Here is a 24,610-nt window from a genome sequence, read left to right on the forward strand (position 1 = left end):
CTTGCCTTGTTAGATGTTTTTGCTTCGTACCTTAGAACTGTATAATGTGTTTTCTTCCTTGTGCTTTCTTTGTTGTATGTACTATTGATGTCTTACTTTGGTCACATGTTTATAATTGTCTCATCATGATAGATATAGCTTGTATGGTTATTTCTCTTAGTACTTACACTTGTAGCACGTTTCACATGTAAGCTCACATGCACATTTACTTTGGTTACATATTTTTAACCATTCCATCATGTTAGTCGTAGTTCTGCTACTTACTTTTGATTCACGTCATAACTGCTATCATGCTTTTCTAAAAAATGGTATATTGAGAATGGTTTATCTCACCACCTCGCAAGAGGTCTGACCTCGTTTTATGAGGATGTAGGTGATGATTAGCTTGAGCTATAATGTGACGGCTGCACGGCGGAAGGCTTGGAACCCACACTTGAACTCGTGGTCTTGGCTTTTGGTTTTGAGGGGATTTTCTATGACTTTTTGGGAGACTTTGTATTTACGATGCATTCATAGTCTCATTTTATAAAGAACTTTGATATAGTGACTTTTGGTAATTATTCACCTGTAACTCGTTCAAACTTGCAACCATTGTTTTTCCTTGTTTTTCGTTGCTTATTTAAAATCTTTCAAAAAAAAAAGCTCTAAAAATCTAAGTTTTTTCCTTGGTTGGGGTTTGGGGTGTTACCTCCAATGTCACCCTTGTTACTGATGCAATGTCAACGGCAGCTTTGGACACATTGTCATGGCAAGCCCCCTTGTCATCTCTTAACATCTACTCAAACTTGCAATTTTCTCAAACACAACATTGGTGCTTTGGTTGTCTGGTAGGAGCAGCTAGTGCGCATCACCTTGTGTTGGGACGTTGCAGGTTCAAAACCCAATGATACAGTTGTATAACTGGTAGGGGCCTACCTAACCCTAGCTTGCCTTCCAAAAAAAACATTGTCGCTAAAGAAATTCTATCCCCAAGCTTAGATCAAATGTGGTTCGCTTATCTTTTAGGTATGAAGCAGTGTCAAACCAACCAAATGTATCACTGAATCTTAAAATTATGGCTCCAAATAGATTGAGTTTAATAGGACTTCCGATATGGAGCTGACAGATTATTTCCAGATACAGATTCTTATAGCAAGATCTGAAAGGGTATGTCGGATCTGTTTCAATCGGCAAATTGGTTTTCAAAGAACCCAATACCAACCCAAATTGAATTGAGTTTGAAGCAGAAAATTTACAAATTAGTTTTGCATCCAAAAAAATAGAAAATTTTAGATACTTTTATAAAAAAAAGTTAGAACAAAGAAGAAAATGACTATAGAGTCTAATCAAATTCTAAAGTGCATATTTGCTGGCAGAAAGGGGAGGGCAGAGTAAGGCTGGGAAACAAAATGAGCTGCTTGCAGTGTTATGCAATCACTGGCAAGATCCAAATAAACTGCAACAATAACAAGGATAGCAACCAAAGAAAGAACACAAAATATATGTAGTTCTGTGTACGAGCTATTCGATGGGCAAAGAAAAGCAAAGTTTCATTATAATGAACAAAGAGAAGATAACAGAGGCATTACAATGCTTTCTCTTAAAACTCTTGTGAAAACCCTATACCCCCAAAACTCTCATAACCTTTTCCAAGTAGAACATGTTTTATTAATTACACAAGAAAACTCCTAATTGCTAATGAAGAAAAAATTTCAAAATTAGGAATTAAGATCCCTCCGCTATTACCAGACCTTCATTTTTCTCTCAAATTATATCGAAACCGATCATGGAGCAAAACAGGTCCAAAATTTAAGGTACATGTAACACTTAGCTAGGAATGGCAGTGGGCGGGGAAATGGGGCCCCGCCCCGCACCATCTCGCCCCGTTTGGACCGGGGATGGAGGTTAAAATCAAAACATGTGTGGTGATGGACTTATGCTTTCTCCAATCCCACCCCATCCCCGTCCTAATCTTCACCTTGCCCCGCACCGCCCCATCCCCAATCCTTCTTTAGGGATGGCAATGGACCGAGGGGATATGGGGCCCCATTCCGTCCCGTCTTGCCCCGTTTGGACCGGGGATGGAGGACATAAAACGGAGATGGAGGTTAAAATCAAAACCCGTGCGAGGATGAAGGGCAGGATTTTGAGACGAGGCGGGGATGAAGACCCTGTCCCCCCCCCCCCCCGCCTCGGTCCACTGCCATCCCTACACGTAGCTTGGCTCATGAAGAGCTCGTTCGAATTCATTAAATAGAGTCAGCAAGAGCTGCATGAAAGAGCAATGTTTGGTGTAGCTCATATAGGCCTGTTAACAAGTAACAAATATATTTTATATCATAAACTGTAGATGATTGAAAGGATTGGCTTGGAATTCAAATTCTATTGCTTACAGCAACAGTGTGTAGATGGATGAAGTGTTTGGCTTGCAAGCAATAAGTTTAGAATTTAAATTCTACAAAACAATGTATTTTATTTTGTAAAAGAGCTAGTTTGAACTTGGTGAAATAGATTTATAGTCTAATTTTTATTATTTTCAAATTTTAAAAACATATTTTTTTTTAATGAGCCCGCTTGTGCTCAGCTTATTTAACTCCATCAGCTCAAGCTCGGCTCAGCTTACCACGTGAATGTGACCAGCTTGAACAGCTTTACTTTGTTTCGCTTGTTTATCAGCCCTAGGAGAGAGAGAGAGAGAGAGAGAGATTAAATCCTCGCCGTGGATTGGCTGGATGGTAGATTTCTGGTGGAATCAGGTGTATTCAACTAGAAATCAGGCGATGCGTGGTGAACCCTTATCCTCACCTCTATCGAGCCAAACTTCTATCAATTTGATTCAACCAATAATCAAACTGATTCTTCATTCACGTATTATGCCCTGTACCGATTAGAAAGCCTATCAATTCCATCTGAATCAGCTGATTCAAGCTGGTTTGAGTCGATTTTCACATTGGTTTTGTGATTTGATTCGGATTTGGTTGAACCCATTTTCACACTTTTGTGTAAAGACCTTGATTTCAATCTTCTTTACCTGATGCGGCATTACAATGCAAATTTTGTATCTGGATTTAATGTTACATCATTGCATCTTATTCGGTTTTGGTGTCAGATTCAGATAGGGATGTAAATGGTTCAGATATGTATGGGATGTGACCAATACCATATTTGACTAATCGGATGTTAGCTAAACGTATTTGAATTCAGATTTGGATTCAGGTGGTGACAAGCTCATACCAGATCCATCTTTTCAAAATCAGATATTTCTGGGACTCAGTAGCAACAAAATCAAGGCCATATCGGCATCCTATTATAATCGGATGTTGTTTTGGCTTAACCAAATGCAGCTAAACGGTATCAAATTTGGTTGGATATGGGATAAAATCTGGCTCATTGACATCCTTAAATTCAGAAGGTATGATCCGAGCCGTATCAGATACGTTTCCTCAATATAAAATCCTTTAAAGTTTTGGAAAATACTAGTCGGAAAGTATAACACCAAACCCACGGTGTCAAGCAAGTCCACTATAAAGCTGCATCAATGTGGACCTAGAAAGGTACAGGTTGATCAGTTCCAAACCGAATGGATAAAAGAGATGTGGGCACGTGGGACCATTTCCATTGCCGTTGATAAGTGGAACGACCCTTCAAACTAAGGGTGGAAACGAATCGGATGCCTGCTGAATCCATGTCAACTTTTGAACAGATACAGGAGATCCATACCCGAAGACATTCCTATTTGAGAGTAAATGTATCGGTTTCAAATCGGTGGTGTGAGCCGTCTGGCCTAATTTATCCACAACAAACCCCACGGTTACCTGGCCGCCACGCCCCAATGGAAATGCACTGCCCTCGAAAATCCCCAATAACATTGGGCCCCACAATCACAGCTCATAACCTCAACTACCGTGTCCTCTTGGAAAGCAAACCTCACTACCTTGCCACGTGATCAGCCAACGTGACATCAGCCCGGACCTGGGGCGGCGTCACCGAACCCCCAATCGTCTTCCCTCCTTTTCTTTGGTCAAACGCCAATCGCCGACACTCCAAATCCTTCCACAGAAACCAGTCCGGACAAACGCAGTCCACGCCTCCGCGACCCGGACGAATCGTGCGTCACGCCTGATTGCCTGCCAGCTGCGACATGCTAATGGTGAACGCACCACCATCCCCAATTACCCAAATGCCCTTCATGAAACGCACCGAGTTCCAGCAACAGCTTGACTGGGCATTTTAGTAAGTTAACACAACTCCACCAAGTCCACCGCTCCCATCGGGAGTCTGTACCGTGGTTCAAATGTAGCTTCAAACCCTGGTTAGGTAAGACACAGCGACACGTTGTCCTTTCAGAAACAGTAGGGCGTGGCCGGCTTCATCCCACCCCCACCCCCACTCCCACCCGACTAGCTTGGCTTCACCCAGCCAACGAAAGTAGAAGCCACCTTATTTAATCCCTCATTCTCATCCACATAGGCACAGGGAAGAAGACGTAACAAAAGCGGCTTAAAATTACATACATTACACCACCCAATACATCTTCATAAAAGGGAAAAAAAACACAGCCACATATTTTTTTTTTTTTTAAAGGCAAGCTGGGGTTAGGCACACCCCTACGAGATATCTCTTAAGCCCCATGTGGCAGAGGGATTCGAACCTGGGCCTTCAGCTTGACACAGGAACCCCGCTTACCACATGGGATACCAGATATCTCTTATGCCATATTCCTATAACCAACATGCGTATGCTCATTATTTTTCCCGCCAGAACTCTTATTATACCATACCCCTTTCACATATTTTGATCTTACAATGAAAATAAATATAAGAAAAAAAACACCGTCTGAGAGGTCATCACCACCGTCAATCTTCAGATTAGTAGACACCAAGGAACACTGATCTCTCTCTCTCTCTCTCTCTCTCTCTCTCTCTCTCTCTCTCTCTCTCTCTATATATATATATATATATATATATATATATATATATATATATATATATATATATATATATATTCTGATTAGTAGACACCAAGGAACACTGATTTCTCTCTCTCTCTCATCCCACTTGCCCTTAAAGCTTCCGCTTTGAAGCCAATGCTGGCAGAAACTGATTGTTCTCTCCTCTGAGGTAACCTCCATAAACCAAACATATAAAAAAAAAGTCCCCTCCCCAATTTGAGATTAACCCACAATAGCATTTTCTTCATTGGTTCTATACCTTCAAAACCAATCATTCGGATTGGGTCGGATTGGGGAAGGAACATTAACATGGAGATATTCTCCTCTTAACTTATCATGCCCACCTAGGAGCTGGAGTAGCCCATGTTTCCTTTTTACTGCATTTACAACCAACCATATGATATGTTCTCCCACTTGAAGGGCTCAACTGACCCCAACTGCGGGTGGCCCCTGCAGAGAATGCAAACACACACACAGACTGCAGCAATGGCAAGCACCGAGTGGAGGTATGGCCTGTGAAGCAAACCCCTTCCACCAGGCAATCTGCTTGGTCTTCTCGAGGCTGCAATCGAGCAGCGTGTGCAGGACTTCTTCTGAGATGAAGAAGGCTTCAATCCCTCAGAGTCTGGTACAATCCATGATTCCTCCATTGGTGATGTCTCCAGGCTCGCAACTGTAATGGAAACCTGATCATTTGCCTTGTCCATGTACTTCCTCTGCACTAGCTTGTTGTAAGAATGGTGATTTTTCATTAGAGCATAGCCGTAAGGAGAAAGCCCACTTGCGTCTAGTGCTGAAGTCCACGCATTCAACCCAATCTAACAACACAAAATGAAATAAGAAACAAGCAACTCTAAGATCAGATTCAACAGAAGATCCTTGGAAGTTATCATGCTTACAATTTGTGGATCGTTCGTAAGTGCATCAACCACATCTTCAGAGCCTCCAGCACAGGCTGCAAGATGCAGAGGGGTGACGCCACCAGGCCCTGCTGAGTTGGGAGCAAAAAGGTAGTCCATAGAACAATCCGAGCCTCTGCATCTGCGATAATGAAGAAGCAACGTAACCATTTTGACGCACCTCCTCTTAACCGCCTGGTTCAGTAGTTGAATTTCGGACAGCATTTGCATCAATTCCTCCATGACACCTTTCTTTTCCAGATTTCTCTCCATGAGAATGTCAAGCAGTGTCTTGACTAATGTAGTCCAGTCCCTCTCAACACAGAAAACCAGGAGATGCTTGAAACGATTACAGGAAAAGTCAGCGTTGGTGGAACTTGCATGGTTGCTTTTTCTCTGGAACAACCATCCAAGCTCATTCAGGAAGTGAAGAATGTCTTCCCTACAGCTTGATTGTCGACCACCTTGCATTTGATCATCCGAGATCACATTCGATCGCCTCGTACCTTGCTCCAACTCAGGTTCGAGACTAGTCAATTCCTTGCATATCTCAGAATCAGCAATTATGACAGGGAAGCAGTTCCCTTTGAAGCCGTTCTCAACCTGCACTTTCACATACAACACACACAAAAGGAATCTGTGAACATGCAAATACAAACGATGTATTTAAAAATTTTCTATAGCAACATATTCTCATGAAAACACTCAAGAAGCAGAATTTACCTCAATAAAGCATCGGCCCAGTAAAATGGATGTTCCACCAGGAAAGCTAAAACTTATGGAACTAAACTCGTCATCACTGCCTGTGGACGAATTTTCAGGAACTTCTGCAGAAGTGTATCCACCCATATACGTGCAGTGAATTCTACAAAAAATCCACTTTGATATTAAATATCAGAATAGTAGTTTGTAACTCGAAAGCTAAAGGTTGCCACTTACCTGGTGCCAGAAACTCTCAAATTTCGACCCATTAAACAGATGGAGGCCTCCTGCCCGCTTACCACTGCCAGTGGAGAGGCGTAAACAAGTTCAGGAGCATTCGACGCTCTCCAAGACTTGCACAGCCTGATTTTCCCTGAAGAATCATTGGCATAAAAATCAAATGTGAGAAGAGTGTTGCACTCGTCAATCCAGTGTACTCGCATTATAACTTGCACCAACCATCTCTATGAGATGCCAACTGCCTGTCAGTGTGAACAAGAAAACGACCAGTTCTCCAAAAGCCCGAGTCAGTGCTTCGGACAAGTGCATTGACATGCTCCCGAAAATCTTCATGAAACTGCAAGCCCAACACAAATCATTCAATTATTTATTAAGGAATAAAAATAAAGAAAATGTCTGAAGTAACACCAGAAAATGTCTGATTCACAATCAAGAGGAAGGAACATACCTTCTCCCACGCAAGGCAAGGCATTGATAAATAAACAGTGAGAACCACACAACCTGGCCTTATATAGCTCTCCAATTCTGATGGGCAGTGGGAAAGCCAATCCAATATCTGAAACCAACAATCAGATGTCGGTCATGAATACGAGAACATATAATTGAATTCCCCCAAGGGCCCCAACCTTTCCTCTCCAAAGAACTCACCTGTCGCCGAAGGGCATGAGGGAAATCACTAGGGTCCTTGTCAAATAGCTTAAGGATTATTCGCCCCGTTCGATCCTATAACAGTTAGACAAATCCATCCATCATGTTTCGGTAGCAGATAACACCCACATTACTTTGAAACTTGGCACATATAAAGAAGTAAATCGGCGAATCAAAAAAAGATTTCAGGGCATACCTGTGCATCAGAATTTGAACTAGATGGGGAATGATCAGACCCAGATGAAGACGTGTAGCCCAGTTGCCTGACTGGTGAACTTGATTCCTGTCCCCTACGAGATAAACCAGGGTCAACTCCATTTTTGGTTCTTCCATTTACGCCTTTAAAGAGATTCAGAGGCGAACTCCAGCTATTTCTCTGACAAGTCTCTACTGTCGAGCTATTATCTCCAAAATTTGACATCTTCTCATGCTTTGTCTTTTCCGGTGCAGAATGCAAAGGAAATAGCTTTTGCACTACAGGAGAAGATGAATGGGACCGCTCCTCAATTGGATTACTGCTATCAGATGAAAAATACTTCCTACTTGAACCCATTCTAGAAGGACTATCATCTTCTGGAGAGGAAATAAAGAGCTGCAATGGCACACTTGGTCGAGAAGGTCGGACAGGACGCTCTGAAACATCAGGTGAAAGAAATGACTTGCTTTCTTCTAATCCAGCTAAAGGATGGCGCATGACAGAATTATTCTGCAATTTGGAAACAGGCGTCTGATTTTGAAAGTTTGGCCTTGTCATGGGATAATCATGCTTCCCGTTATCATCAGTACCAAGATTGTTAGTCCCGTTATCATCAGTACCAAGATTGTTAATGCCATTCGATGGAAATTGAGATCCAGGAGAGGATGCTGCCACTGCAGCAGAGAGGATAGCTAGAAAGTCTGAGGGCGTAGAAGCTTGGCTCCCATTAACTTTGGATGCATGTTCTGAAGATTGTGGAACCCCTTTAACATTCAGATCAATGTTCCCTGGTACAGGAAACCTACCACTGTTCTTGCCAGGAACTGGCAAGGAATTTATTTTACTAAGAATCTGAAGAAAATGGTCTTTATCAGGCAGTGACAGGCCATTGCTAGTTTTATCAGCATTATTCCCTGAGATGGCAAAATTCTTGTCTCAATGTCATGTAGCATTTTAGCAACTAACTCACACACATGCAAGCAAGTAGCACGCAGGGGACCACCCAAAAGACATAATACAGGAGATGGCAAGCATTTCCAAAGGAACAACAGATCACAGAGCACTCCACTCTTTTCTTTAGTTAGAAAGATCTTGTTACAAACATGCAGATATCCATGGACACACATGTAAGGGAAAACACAATAATATAGCATGGATTGAGCGTGACAGGGATAAACCTCTCTCTCTCTCTCTCTCTCTCTCTCTCTCTCTCTCTCTCTCTCTCTCTCTCTCTCTCTCTCTCTCTCTGTATATATATATATAGCTAGGTTTTATTTGGAACATGAACGAAAAGGGAAGAAAAAGGTTATGGTTAGTCCTTTGCACCTGGCAGACGGGCTAAAACAGCGAGCAAATTAACAAGGTCCAAGTTCCCACTGCTACCATTTTCCCTTCCCCCAGATAGCAGCAGCTGTGAAGAAACATCTTCTGGCTGGGTCTTTCTTCTGCGTCTGTTATGCCCCGCTAGCCTCCGCCTACAGCTCCTCTTCCCCTCATCAAACTCCTGAAGCGGATGAAACCTGCATAGACAAATATGCCACAAACAATCTTGATCACAAAGGCTAGCAACTAAGAAAGCAGAAAATCAATAAATAGATTCACCGATTCTACCTACTACACTGTTGGCAGAACCTCTGCATCTGCTTGCCAACCAATGCTTTGGTGGTTTTACTGTGAACCTCACAAACCTTGTGTCGCCTATGATAGTCTTTAGCATTTGATAGATCTGCTTTACAATCATCCACTTGACACGTAGGGTAGCTGCTGCTGGGTGAACCCGACCGAACCCGTTTGTTTGGTCTTCCCACAGAATCATCAACCACTGAGTACAACCCACCACCCAGCTTCAGTGTTAGGTCTTCTGCATCCTCATCCTCATCCGTGTTCTTCCTCAACCCAAGCTGCTTGAGATTCTCATGGTCTCTCTCCTTGTTGGCCAATTCCTCGGTAGACACAGGTCTTTGATGCTCATTCCCAGGTCTCTGATGCTCATTTCCAACTGGCTTCGCAACAAACATAACGCTGTCCCAACCCCAGGCCTTCGGGTTCCAGTTAGCCGATGAACCTGGGTAACCAACATCGTTCAAAGGCAGATGTTGTGGTTGGTGGCAACTAGTGTTAGCCCAGGGAAAATTGCGCTTCTTGGCCATAGCAGCTGCATCAGGGAACCGCGTGGGAATTGCCTGATGGATGAACACCGGACCAGCAACTTGTGGACCTACCTCTCCTTCCATTTCTACAAGCCCCAATACAATCACGCCTTAATTCACTCTATTATTGCACCCAGAATCCAACGCGAGAAAAGGAAAACCCTCTCAGTTTGTCATTACATCTATCAAATTCAAACCCAAGTAAAATTAATAATTTATATATAAGCCAAATAAAGAATAAATTATTCATCAAATAACACATGTCTGCACATCCAGAGCTTTGTTACACGATTTCTGCCTAAGCTAAATTCAAATCAATGCATAATAAGCAAATTGCATACAAACACACAAACTAACATATTCCCCATCTTGACTACCTAACCCCAGCTTTCTCTGTGGAAAAAAACATAATTCTCCATCAACATAATCCAAAACCCACGCAGAGAAAGAGAGAGAGAGTATAAAAGTTAGAAAACAAACATAGAACTCTCAGACTCAGAATTCAGTATTCTCTTTCCCCTTATCCAAACCAAAGGTAACGAGCAAAACAAAAAACAATCAGTAGATCAGAAGAAGAAGGGATTTCGAGCACATAACCGATCTCTCGGTTACTAAGGTTCCGCAATCAATTTCAACAAGTAAACATAGGAAAGGCAAAGACGACGACGAGAAAGAAGAACTAATTCGCCGAAACAAATCACTTGGTTAGCCTCGAAATTTTTGCCCCAAAACGCACAGAAAAGCAATCCACGGCAAGCAAATTGCCCAAAATTCTAAGAAACCATAACTAAGTAAATCCAGAGTTTGCATAGTGATTCCCAAGCATCAAAACAGATGCAAGAAAAAACCACGTCTATCCGTTTGCCCATCCAAAAAAAATAGGGTTTCCGATTATCACCATCCGTTCCTCAGTTTCAGAAAAGAGGGGCACGACAAATTAACAGAAAAACAGCATAGATCTGCAGGGAGGCGTACCTTTACCAATACCCACGGCAGGAATCCGAATACTTTCCCGATCTCTCTCCCCCAAAACTCGATCTTTACTGGTGAAATCCAACGTCAAAGAGCCCAAATCTCCGGATCTCACATCTCACTCATCTCGCAGAGCTCCGAACCCATCACCTGCAGAACCTCGAGATAAGATGCCGGAAAACCCTAGCTAGGACAACCCGGATCCCGCTAACAGAACCCTCGCCGGAAACCGCAAACTGCCACCGGAAACCACCATATGTCGACCATCACCCATCAAACCCAATGCCCAAAACCTCTCTCTGGGACGAAACAACCGAAGCACTCAACTCCAATCGCCGGATCCGTCGCCCGAAAAAGAAGAGAAATCGCAAAAAAACAAGAACGTCCCGCTAGAGTTTACAGATAAGCTGGAAGAAAGGAGAGGGCAAATAAACGAGCGCTAGAGCGGCAGCGGTAGCGACTCTACCGGAATCCATCCTGAAAATGAAATCCGGTGGCCGAGATTCTTTTCGCCACTTTCTTCTCTCGTCGCTCTCGCTGATGGGAGGAAGGAAAGGAAGGGAAAGAGGAGCGAAAGAGCGATGGAACAGTGATTCTCAGGAGAGGAGCCGAAAAAGGAAGTGAGATTAAAGAAATGAAAAGAAAGGAGGAGAGAAGAGCCTTTTCCTCTTTCTCTCAGCACTCAAAGAATCCTCTCTTCAATAATTCATCTCCGCAACAACAAAAAAAGAAAACGAATTTCAAACCCTCCCCACCTTCCTCTCTCTCTCTCTCTCTCTCGTCCCTTCTTCTTCTCTGCGACAAAAGACGCGAAATTATCAAAACCTGAGGCCGAGACCACACGACGTTTGTTTACCAGACCTCAACCCACCGTGATCAGTGAGTAAACCGTACTCCATCAACTTTTCTGGGGACACAACAGAGACACTCTATGACACGACACTTTCAGAAAAATGTACAAAAAACAAGCCAGATTTTTTTGGCCTTAGTTTTTACAAACATTGCCTAACTTTTGAAATATTACAAATACACGGCTAAGTTGTCGGAATTGTTTTGTCAACAAGGCATTTGTATTCGTGATATCTCAAAGATTGGGTATATGGGTAAATAGGCTAAAAGTTAGCCGTTTTTCCAAGTTTTTGTAATTTTGAAAACAAATAAATATATATATATATATATATATATATTTTTTTTAAAATGTTTATGTTTTCAAATCTTAGATTTGTGTTGGGGTTCGCATTCGCGTCCGTATGGTGTCCATGTGACATGATCACACCGAAAAATGCGTCGCTTCCCTCTCTCTCTCTCACATTGAGGGAGGGTTGACTATTAGTATTAAAAGTTTTTGGTTAAATTTGATTTATAAACTAACAAAGTTTTTTCCATTTATTGTTTCTGCTGTCTAACCTTAAGAGTAAGTTTATTTCAAAGGTACAAGATTCGATTTTCAAAAATGACGTCTATGTCCTCTCCGAGTTGCGCTGGCTTTTTTCTTCGTCCCGAGGCACGGTCAAGCTTTCATGATAACACTACAATGACCGTGCTGTGTACGAACGCGTTTAACGCGCTAGACTTGCCTGCGGCGAGAGGCATCTCGGGTTCGAATTCGAACCCGGTACCTCGGGTTCGGCCTTACGACTGTGTTTATTTATTCGACTTGCGTGTGCCAAGATAGTTTGAGCTCAAAACAAACTTCTAGTAAACGGAACAGGTCAAGTCACAAGCAGTCCGAACCGTTTACCAGGCCCGCTTAGGCTATAGGTGTTGTTGACCTTTAACCCTTTGAGAGGCCGAATATGTTAACATTGAATAACCCACCGCAAAGACTAAAGAGGCTAAAAAACACAAAAATGTCACGAAATATGTAAGTTCTTCACGGCTCTTCCAACACGTTCCAGTAGTTTACGAACTTGTTCGGTGCCAAACGCGGCTGTGCTGATGAAAAGAAAAAAAAAAAAAAAGACCAGGATCTTTGAGACAATTTGTCCGTCAGGAATAGTGGAAAAATACAAAGTGCTCAAAAAAAAAAAATTTGTTTTATTTTACTTTAATGCCCTTCCCTTTAGATCGCATTCCGTTTCTTTCTTTTGTGATATTTGTTAGTGGTAGTTTAGTCATACCGTTGTGATTCCCATCTAATGTGCTCGCTCCCGTGGCACGCCACTCTTGATCTGCGGTTCGTGAAGTGGGGCCCACTCTCCGCTACAACGTACGATCACGCCGTTCCCGAGGTCCCGTCCGTCTCCGAACTGAGCATTTGTTGGGAGGGGAGGGGAGGGGGGCCCGTACGGTAAGCGGCGGTGGCATCCACGGAAAAGTGAGTTGACTGTGGTTACGCAGGCCCTACCCCAGCACTTAACCATGGTTAAGTGAAACCGAGAAGCGAGGTGGTGCTCCACTCCTTACCCGAGTCCGGATGTGGAAGGCGGGTTGAAGGACACGTAGCGAGAGGGAGACGTACGGAAGAATGAGGGGAAAATTTTTTTGCGGGTTGACCCGTCCCTCTACGTTGTCCTTCCAGCTCATCGTCTATGCTATCACGCCTCCTCACAAAACTGGGAAAATAACACACACCCGATGGAGTGGGGACCACAGTCGGATAGTGAAACTCCACGTTACAATGACACGACATTTAAGAAGCGTGTCATGGGTGACGAGAGTAGACTCCATGACACGATAATATGGCTATGACACGTATGAACATTAATTTAATATGTTAAATTGTTATTTTATTGCTTTTAATTATATTTCGGTTAAAATTTCATTCTTATATTAAATCATCAACAATTTGTATTGATGTTTCTGAAAACAAAAAATTTTAACGTGCACGTTAAACTGGAGTCATGTGTTGAGTCGTACCCGTAAGTTTGTGACAATTTAAAACAAATGGGTTCTTTTTTTTTTTACTGAAACTTTGTCATAGAGTACTATTTTGTTAGGCATTTTTTTTTTTTTGGTATTTTTGAGCTCAATGTATTTCAACCAAAGGATCCATTGAGTTTGTAAATCTAATCTTTTAAGTTGCATGGGTTTTATATATACCCATGCTAGGGTTTTTTCATAATGTATTATTTTTATTAATGAGAATTACTTTTATTTGATCTCTCCCTTGTAAAGTGAATGTGGTTTTTGCCTCTTAAGGCTTGAGATTGGCTCACTAAGGTTCTTGAGAATTTCTCTTCATTGTATATCCCTAGTTTCATCCCAGTTATAAAAAATAAAAAATAATAAAGCATGGTTCATGGATCTAACAACACTTCTCAGTTTTTCATATTGCGGAAGTCAAGAATCACTCTGATCCAACCATGGCAACAAGAGGAACTCATGAGATGGTGAACTGCCTTAGTATTGAGACTTTGACACCAAGTGAATGCCCTTCTTGGAAAGATGATATAGCCACATTGTTTCGTATGAAGGCGAGCTATGATCGTTTCAATGCATCGATAAAGAAGCGACAAACATCTAGACTGGATTATCCTATATGCAGATTTATTCAAAATAGGAATTGGATCAGATTGATTCTCATCAATATTTTGATTTGCTACTTTCTGTAAGGAACAAAGCACCACTAACAACCACCAAAATCAGTCATTAGAGCACCAATAACCGAATAAACAACTTCCTGATGATGGTAGTCATGTTCAGCAAAATGTGAATAAAAAGGAATTTGATAAGTACAGGAATCTCAGATGAGAAAATGAACTATCCCCATACTCAAAAGGACCATGCCTCGTACCCACATGCTACTAAAAATGATTTTCAAGCCATAAATATGGGCATTAAACTTGCTATTTCTATTCTTGTGGAACCCAAAATTGTGCTAAATAACATGAGTGTTCAAATTGAACTACCATGCTATGATGAAAGGCCACTGAATGCGATAGAGTACAAGCCCAGAGTTAGGATAAATGTTTTTTTCTCACACTTTTTGTGCGTTGTTGAGACAAGGCTTGCTCTAATAAAGTAGAGTAATAAGCGAATCACATATATGATTTAAAGTTTTAAATAAACTTCTTATATGTTGGGTGCTTGAAAATTAATTATGAGAGAACTAGTAGATAATTTCTCTTGAATATAGTTTAAACTTGACATAATGCACATTATCATGTGAAGAGATAGAAGAAATCCTATGAAGGATAAGAAATGAGCTAAAAAAACAGGACAAGCCACACTCACCAGCATTGCTTTGAGGCCAATGTAAAGAGGGTGAGATTGATAGCATACCATTTTGTTGGCCATCTTTTCTATAATGCCCTGAAATTTAGATTTGGGTCCCTAAACGTCTTGGATTTGAGTCTGAATCTCCACACATTCATTCAAAAACAATGATTCAAACCAAAAATTTAGATTTAAATAGTTTTATACAAAAGTCCATATTCAAAACACTAATACATGTTCAGGAGCGAATAGATAGAGAGAGTGGTTCCATGACTTCACTATGTGATTATGCCATCGCTTGTAGCATCTATGTATTCATCACCTGAAATCTCATAAAAAATGTCAGACTCATGAAAGTTTGGTAGATACAATAGTGTCACATATTTATAAGGAGCTAACACGTATATTATACATAATCATGCATTCAAATATACATAAATTGCAACAATAATATCACAAAAATGCAATTGTACAATTTATAAATTTACACAAGTAGAGCATCATTTTTATTTCAATTAACAGTGTCAATATCAAGTCTTTATTTCGATATTAGCCTACATGTGAGTACTCACAGAATGAAATTGTAAAGACAGACTAAGACCATTCAGGGGTTTATTATACCTTGTACTTTAATACCCCAAACAACTAGTTGAATCTGCTCCAAAGATGACGATGTAATAATTGAGAGAGAATTTTTCAGAGGTCAAGACAAACAAGGATGTATCATAACTTGTTGTAGAAGTTATGGGATATACCATCTAGGACAATTATTGGTAGTCATATCCTCTAACTTCGATTAATGAGGACATCAAGTCATTATTACTTGAGAAGCATAATTGTTAACGATAGTGTCTATCGAAGTTTGTACCTCCTATCCTCTCTCTAGATAAAAATTAAGCATGAATAAATTATTAGATCATTTATTATTAAGTAAATTTAATATATTTGCATATGTCTCATTCCAGCAAGCATCATTTACTCATTCTAGGTAAGCTCTCATGTTTGTATATTATTGTAACTCATTGATTATGTTCTGTTCTTTTAAATCGATCAAGCATCTTACCTGTGAAGGTGATCCCAGATTTTGGCATGCATGTTTTTTTTATAGTGGAGTATTGTTGCACTTTGAGGTTTGTCACAAACCCCAACTCATCTATCAGTGTACGAGAATGTCTCACATGTCTTATACTACAACAGTGATACTAATTAATTCAGTTTTTGAAAAGATAATCATTTTCATATTTGAAAACAAACATTTTTTTTCTTATGCATATTAGAGAACTTGATCTACGTGCGACCAAACTCCATGTAATCGAAGTCCCGTATTCAATTGTGTATTTCTGAATCGCATCAAAAACTCATTTTTGAACAACTTAAAGTTTGAAACATTCATGGTTAATATTTTGTAAAGTTTGACATTCAAAAAATGTTTGATACATGCGAACGTAAAATATCAAACACAAGCAAACATAAATAAATCATGCACAATTTAAATAAAGCAGGCGTGTACAAATTAAAGTATATGTACGTAAATAAAACATGCATGATTTAAATAAAGCAGGCATACACAAATTAAAGTATGCATACGAAAATAAATCGCACATAATTTAAATAAAGCAGGTATACACAAATTAAAGTATGCATATATAAATAAATCACACATAATTTAAATAAAGCAAGTGTACATAAATTAAAGTATGTGTACATAAATAAATCATGCGTAATTTAAATAAAGCATGTTATCGTAAATCAATACACGAGATACGAATATATGTATTTTTAAAACTTTTTTGTATATGAATATTTAATTATATATATACATATATATATATATGTAAAGAAAATATTTATATCAAAACTATACAAATACGAACATTGTATCTCTCTACTTATAAATACACATGATTCTTAAGCACTTGAACGATACTTCGTGCACTCGAACTGACATGCATACGGTTTTACACTATTTTTTGTGTCCATTGGTCGTGGTAGTGGATCATACTGCGATGAAGGCGATGATGGCAAAATTCATGAAACAATTACAATCGCGTGGCCCAGTACCCAACTCGATGATGGCGGCAGTGATTCGCGAGCCACTCTTTGCTTTTTCTTTTTTTCTTTCCTTCTTTACGACTAACAGCCAAGAGATAGAGGGCATGGTGGTTCCTACCACCCTGTCTGGTCGAAATTACAGGTACGAGAAGAAGGTAGTAGAAGAAGAGGAAGGGCAAGGGAGGTGGCACAACCCGATGTCGGGTGGCAATGGGGTGTCGACAAAAGTAGAAGAAAGAAGAAGAAGAAGGCAGATGGGGAGGCAGGCCTCCGACTTGTCTTTCTGGCAAAAAATGTAAAGAGGAGAGAGGGGAAGGATGGGAGGGTGGTGGTGACATTGGTTTCACTTGCAACAAACTTGAGAGAGGAGGTCGGTGGGTTTGGCCTGTGCACAACAAATAGAACTGAGGTAGGGCTCAGTGGCTCTGGCCTGCGCATAATAGAGAGAACTGAGGGAGGGCTTGGTAGGGTTGGTTGCATCCGCATCGAACCAGAGAGCGGAGAGGGGCGGCACCATGCAATGTCGTTGCTTTTAGACAGAGGGTGAAACGGTACGATGACAAGGGAGCAAGCAGCTAGCATACAGAGAGAGGGAGAGAACTTACTAAGAGAGAGAGTGAGAGAGAGTTGACTGATTGAGAGAGAGGGAGAGCCACTTCATAAAAATGAAAGTGGGGTTTATAGGTTTTAAAATATAGGGGGGGGGGGAGGTTTGCGTAGGTAGGGGGCACAATAAATGGGGGAGGTGGGGATTGGGTTTGGCCCACTTGGTAAATGATGGATTTAGGTTGGATCCACTTGGGTCCAACCTTAACCCAAGTGGTAGGACTCAAATGAGACCCACTTCAGGTCTCATTTGGATCTTAGATCCAAAACCTTTTATATATATATATATAATTCTTTTATTTTTTGTTAATGTGAATTGGGTCCATCCAATGGATCCAATCCAATTAAATGATCCTAAGTGAGGATCCAATTTCACATATATATGCATTATTTATTTATGTATGTGTTTTGAATTGGGTCCATTAAATGGATCCAATTTCAAACCCGATGGGTTTAACACTATGTATCTCCTCTGAATCTTACTTATTTTAGATTGGATCCACCTAATGGGTCCAAATCACAATCCTATGGTTTGAGTAACTTGGATCCCTTTTTAGATCCAAATTTAAAGTTATTCTTAACTTGGACAGCATGTAATCAAATGGATCTGAATCCTTATCATATTGGTTTACGAATTCTGATCTCTCTCTAGATCCAAACTCAATTAAGTTTTGAGATCCCGTGGCCCCTACGTGTTCAAATCAAACATTCTAAATTGGAATTCATGGGGGTCGATCCTCATGAATCCCCATCGAGATCCAAATTCACATATGTTTTAAAAACCTTGCAAATCTTAATTAATGTTAAATAACTTAATAAAACTCAAAATATTATTGATAATTAACTGCCAATTAATAATCCAAAAAATACTAAAAGAACCCCTTTTTGTTTCAAACCCCAGAAAAATTTGTAGACTTTACATTTTTTGGTCTTTTTGAGTCTTTTGTATGGGGCAGGTCTTGTATAACCTCTTACATCTTATATTTGTATCCAAGGATCCATGGAGGGTATATGTCGTTTCTTAGGATTTAGTAATAGGTAATCTAGTTTTTTGGGCTGCATGCATGGGGTTTATTTCTCATATTGCATAATCTTTTTTTAGTGAGAATTACTTCTTTTTTACCTCTTTTGTAGAGTGGATGTGGCTCTTGCCTCTTGAGGCTTGAGTTTAGCTCATTAGGTTTCTTCTTTAGTAAGAACTCTCCTTCATTCCTTCTATTTTTCCCAAATTTTTCACCTATCTCTCTAATTCTCTTCCATCCAACCGATCTCCTGCATGATCGGCTATCACTTTGTAACCTTTTCTCTCAAAAAAATGCTTAAAAAACCTTTTTTTTTATTTATAAGCAAATTTAAGACAAAAAAACCATGTTAAAGCCTAGTGTGAGTTAACTTACACCATATTGGGTATTGGATTTGGTTCAATAGTTTTTATGGTATATAAAATTTTGTTTTCAAGGGAAAATGTCTTATACGCCTCCATTTTATATCTCGTTTTGTAAAAATTAGGACTTAATTACACTTGTTAACATACAATCGTTTTTAAGTATGCAAGACTTTTAATTGATCCTCGGCCCTTTCAAAAGTGTTGCTGACTATGTTGACGAATGAATGAAGCAACAATAGAACGGCGTGAAGTCTTGAAGATAATGGAATTTATCATATTTCTCGTACTTTTATCAGCAAAATATCAACAATAATGAATATATTTGTTTTTTTAATATGTGAAAAAAATACAAGTCAACCACGCAATCATGATGTGCTCAAAAACTGAATTATTAGGATATTTTCAAGGCTGTATTTGGGACCTGGAGTTGAATGAAATTATGGATTTGGAAAAGTGGAAGCCATCAATATTTGAATTCTCATTTTTATAAATTTAACGAGCAATGACTAAATGGCACTAATTTTTAGCACAAACCATAACTGGTCATGAACAGAAAAATGTGACAAACATGATTAATTTAGCTTTTTTTTTCTTGACAATTTTGCTCTTTTGTCACCTATAAAATGAGATGTCTTTGTGGAAATTTACATGATGCTTGATTTTTTTAGGCAACAACTTAGACAAGTGATTTGATTGAGGTGTCTAATTTTTTAGGCTACAAAAGAGCAAAACTGTTAAAATAAAATCATTTAACAAAATTTATCATATTTTTTAATTGACAATCAATATCAGTTTTGGGCCCAAAATCTAGTGAGCAAATTTAACTCACACTGGCCCCAAGCGAGATATACCTCGTGCCACCGACACACTAAGGCTCCCTTTAGCCAATTGGCTCTGATTCCTTTGTTTTCAGTTGGCAAATCAATGTTTTTTTGTGTCATCACCACAAAGAGTACAGTGCAAGGTGGTGTACAAAATTTGGAAACTCATTGCTCATCTAATGTTGAATATCAGTCTGCAACACTTAGTTGAATGCCTCCGCCTTTCGCATGGGATGGGTGAAAATTTCTGTATATTCTCAATGCATTTCATTATTCAATTATGTTTGTGTATTGCATATACAATTGAAAATCATGATGGCAGATTCATCAACATGAACCGGTTTTGGAAGGATAAACCTACTTATTGTTTCTCTTTGTTTGTGACACGTAAATTTTGCTGGCGGAGTGAGTAAGCGAGGAGAAAAATAGAGGAAATATGATGGAAGGGAATGGGTGATTGGGAAATGTTCTGCTTCAAGGAGAATCGGCCATCACCGTGTTATTGAGTGTATTTCAGGGATAAATTTATAACCTCCCTTGGTGTAGCCATTTTCATACTTGTTTTAATATATATTTAAATTTATTTTAATGCATTTTCAATTCATACGTTTGTGTTTCTCATGAGTTGCCAGCCCAGCATTTTGGATTCTCTTTGTGAGTCTCTTTGGTCACATTGGATTCCTTACTTAGATCCAATATTATGTATTGCATATAGCACTTTATGACAAAATATGCATCAAATAAACCTCCACAATTTTTTGGGATATACTAATATTTAAGTATGATATTTTTTCAAATGTTGTGGGTTATTTTTACAATGTTATGTGGGTTTTTCATCATTTATTTTCAAGTGTGATGTTTTCACGCATGCTATGGGTTATTTCTCACATAGTTATGTGCACTTTTCTTTATTTTCAAGTATGATGTTTTTCACACGTGCTATGGGTTATTTTTCACATAGTCATGTAGTATTTTCATCATCATATGAAGTATGATTCTTTCCAAATATGTTATTGGACTAGCCATGACATCATCATTTTATGCACTCATTTTACATGATCATATGGGTTTTTCATCATGAAATAATTAAATCCTAACCCTTAATGTGCAATACAATATTCACACAAATACATCATATTGTGGGTCTCACTTTCTTAGTTAGCCATAGAGTTCTTATGATTATTCTATGACCATATTATAGGACATCATCATGTGCTAATAATCTTGCATAAAGTCCGCATGTATATTAGTAGTTACTATGAATTTTTTATCAAACTCATGAATTCATGATAAATTATGATTTGTCAAATATGACAAATGCTCTCACTTTTCAAAATTTTACCATAATCAATACTTTCACTATTTATGTGTGTCATCATCACATACAATATGCTTTAACTCTCATTAAGTTAACCTCTACCTCATCATTTTTTATCAATGTATATATCTAGATCCAAATATAATTAGTAAAAATATGAATATTAGTGTGTTGCATACCATGTATCAAACTTCTAAAACATAAAAATATATCTTCATGCAAACCATAAGGAGCATGATTTATGATGATTATTTATCATCCTATGAAAATAAATATCTACAAGCATATGTAAAATTCTGTTGCATTCTAGATGAGCCTAGGCTAGGTTTGGGGCTTAGGTGAACTTGATTAGGTTTAGGTTTAGGTTTAGTCAAAGTCAAAATAAGGTAAGTAGGGTAAGTTGGTTCTGATAAGTTTCAGTAGAAAAATTTGTATGACCAATTGGTGTGGAGAAAAAATCTCAAATTTGAAGAAAATGTACAAACCAATTTTTTGAGTCAGGAGATACTGGGACGGGTCGGTATGATTTCTAAAATTGGACGAACATATAGGATAGTACAGAGCAGGTTCAGACTGGGTTTGGTGACAAACACACCCTTGTTTGTAAAATCGATATCTTAGAACTAAGATATGATAAAATCATGATTTTTTAATGGTTCAAACTAGATATCCTAAGGAAGCTTGGGTTTAAATTTTAGACCCAAGAGAATCACGATTTGGGCTAGGCAATTTTTTAAAGTTAGGCTACTTTCTAGGTTTATCAGTATTTAAGTCTAGGCAGGATTGGGTCACGTGGGTTCTGGTAAAGATAATAGTTCATATCTAAAAAAACTTGGTTTAGGAGTTCTTGGGTTACTTAAGGATGTGTGTTAGGGTCTGATACAAGTTCTAGGGCTCAGAGATATCAGGTTGGGTCACGAAAGAAGTTGGTGAAGTGGAATGGGTTAAACTACGTATTTTTCTAAATCGATAAGGTGCAGTTTTAATGTTTCAAGTTTCAGACAACTTAAGCGACTTTAAAAAAGGTTAAAGATTAGTCCTAAAATATGATAGAAGTCCAAGAAGTGATATAAATACCTGAAACATATTTGTAAGGAAGGTTGATCAACATAATCATGTTGACAAAGCTCTTACGTCAAATTCCAAGGTAGGGATCACTCCATAACAAAGATACAGGTATGAGAATGGCTTGGCCCTTGGATGGGTTGAAGGACCACCCTAGGGAGGCCTGGACTCATGTGAATCACAAAGAGGAGATGAAGAAATTTGAGGGAGGAGAGAGAAGAAGGGGAGAGAGAGAGATGTCTAGAGAGAGGGACATCGAAAGAGAGAGATTGAGAAACTTCAATTTCTTATTTCATAATGCATAAAGGGGAACCTCAAATCTATCCTAAATCATAAAGACCCGTACTGAAAAATAAAGATTAAGTAAGGAATCTAGAGTTGGTCTTGCTTGACCTATCTTTTTACCACTCATTTTGGACTATTTCATACCTCGTAAAGAGGACTATTGACTGACCAAGATAGTCAAAGCTTATTTGTGAAATTTCTTTGAGTTGCAAACTTCCTTTGTGACTTGTGAATTTCATTAGAAACTTTTGAACTTCCTTTTTTACTTGTGAATTTCCTTTGCGACTTGCAAAATTCCTTTGTGACTTTCGAATATTTTTTTGTGACTTGCAAACTTTATTTGTGACACGAATTTTCTTTGTGATTTGTGAATTACCTTTGTGACTTGGAAACTATGTTAATATATGCAGTTTTTTATTTGACCCTTCTTATTACTTGCAACTTTTTGTTTGCCTCAATGTATCAATATGTTGGGATAGTATGTGCATATGGCACTCATGTTTGATCGGTAGCCCCCCCTTGATGGGTGTAAACACCCCAAATTTTTCAGATTCACTTTTGAACACCCCTTCCACAGATGTCAACCCTTTAGTATAGTGCAGGACTCTAACCTCTACGTCCATTTCAGCTTAGGTATCATTTCATCCTATTTTACCAGTAAAATTATCATTTTGCCCCTAGGTCACCTTAGAACCTTGTCAGTTAGACCCAGCCAAGTTCATTTTAAGCTTAGAAGAGTTAGAATGTCAATCATTTTTAGCTCCTCTAAGCTCATGATGAGTAAACCCGATTCATTTCAGCTAAATTTGGTTCATTTTCTGTGAAATGAGCTCATTTCTAGCTCAAATTCAACTCAATTATTCCAGAGTCAGTCAAATTCAGTAGATCCTATTCCCTTATGTTTAACTTGAGCTCATTAGGAGTTCAAGTAATCCAGTTTTAGTTCAAATTTATTTCCCACATTCTTGGAATCCATTTTAGCTCAATTCAGCTAAAATTGAGCTAACTCCAGTCTGCTCAGCTAGGATTTAGCTTCGGATTTAGTTCACCTTAGTTCAGTTAATTATCATTTTAGCTCAAACTCAGTACATTTCCGTCACTCACTTCACTCCATAGTGAATTCCTCATCATTTCACTGAGATGTGTGTCATTTTTCATCATCTGGTCTAGAAGTTTAGTTGAGTCAGTGTCTTTTTAGTTCACCGGAGTTCAGAAACCCTAGAACCCAGTTCCAAGTGTCACTCTTTGCCCTACAGGGCAAAATCATTTCTGATCTTGGTCATTTCTACCCAGAGTGGCAATTCAGTCAATTTCCAGTCTGGACTCGGACCAATTCTTTTTCTGAAATTATATCTATATTCAAGATCCAATTTATGTTTCAATTTGGACATTCGATCCAGTATTGGATCTGATATCTGATATCCATTTTTGTTTCTGGACCTGGATCTTTTATTCAATTCATTATATTATCTATATCTAGAGTCCAATCTATTTTCTGAACCTTCATCAGATATCTAGGGTTCAATCATCTATTATTCAGAATTCATTCTTCAATATCCAAGATCTATTTTCACCTTATCTCTGATTGAGGATCCATTTTCCAATCTTATCTTTGATCTAGGATCCATCCATCATTTTTAAGTATGGATCATGCTCATTGTCTGAGATCCAGATCTAGTTTAAACTTTGGATCCAGATTTGAATTCAAAACTCTCTTCTTATCCAATTTCAAACTTGGGTTCAAAATTGATCTTTATATTTTAAATCTAAACTCAGTGCTTTACAAATACCCTTTTTAGAAAAACATCATTTTCAATGTGTCAGATCTGGATCCAGTTTGGATTTTGATTTGGATTTTTATCAGGCTCAAATTTCAAAATGGATCTTAGATCCAATCCAAATCCAAAATACTCACCTAGGCGGCATCAACTTCCTGATCATTCTTTCCATTTGATTTTCTTTAATTTTGTTATTTCAGAAGAATAGTTGATTTAGGATTTCATTTTCACTTTTTTACTTTTAATTTTATCCTCTTGTTTTTAACTTTGTTTCAAACCTTTATTTTATTTGTTTTAAAAACAAATGTGGACCCCACTTAGGTGGCACCACATTTGGATTTATTTGTTTAGAGTTTTAATTAGAGTGAAAAAAATAAAAGTCAAAACAAATAAATTCAAATAG

At 38.8% G+C, this 24,610-nt stretch overlaps 1 protein-coding gene across 1 annotated transcript; it reads right to left on the bottom strand.

Moving 5' to 3' along the window:
- Positions 1 to 5,168: 5,168 nt before the first annotated feature.
- Positions 5,169 to 11,558, bottom strand: LOC149828065 (squamosa promoter-binding-like protein 14). The gene is made up of 11 exons (XM_090019861.1): positions 10,741 to 11,558; positions 9,227 to 9,947; positions 8,942 to 9,135; positions 7,616 to 8,529; positions 7,420 to 7,494; positions 7,220 to 7,327; positions 6,991 to 7,108; positions 6,769 to 6,904; positions 6,553 to 6,694; positions 5,830 to 6,432; positions 5,169 to 5,748 (listed from the first exon to the last, which is right to left on the bottom strand). Exons 2-11 carry the CDS (start codon positions 9,847 to 9,849, stop codon positions 5,314 to 5,316), a joined length of 3,348 nt encoding a protein of 1,115 aa, XP_089875987.1. The 5' UTR covers positions 9,850 to 9,947; positions 10,741 to 11,558; the 3' UTR covers positions 5,169 to 5,313.
- Positions 11,559 to 24,610: the final 13,052 nt, after the last annotated feature.

The sequence above is a fragment of the Nuphar pumila genome, chromosome 10 (genome assembly GCF_984573655.1).
Source record: "Nuphar pumila chromosome 10, dmNupPumi1.hap1.1, whole genome shotgun sequence".
Classification (NCBI taxonomy): domain Eukaryota; kingdom Viridiplantae; phylum Streptophyta; class Magnoliopsida; order Nymphaeales; family Nymphaeaceae; genus Nuphar; species Nuphar pumila.

Excerpts from the sequence above, each read along its gene's own strand:
- LOC149828065 (XM_090019861.1), bottom strand. The coding sequence starts at position 9,849 with ATGGAAGGAGAGGTAGGTCCACAAGTTGCTGGTCCGGTGTTCATCCAT. Across the intron at positions 7,495-7,615 it reads GTTCAAATTCTGATGCACAG|GATCGAACGGGGCGAATAAT; the intron begins GTATGCCCTGAA and ends TAACTGTTATAG. Across the intron at positions 7,328-7,419 it reads CTCATGCCCTTCGGCGACAG|ATATTGGATTGGCTTTCCCA; the intron begins GTGAGTTCTTTG and ends TGTTGGTTTCAG.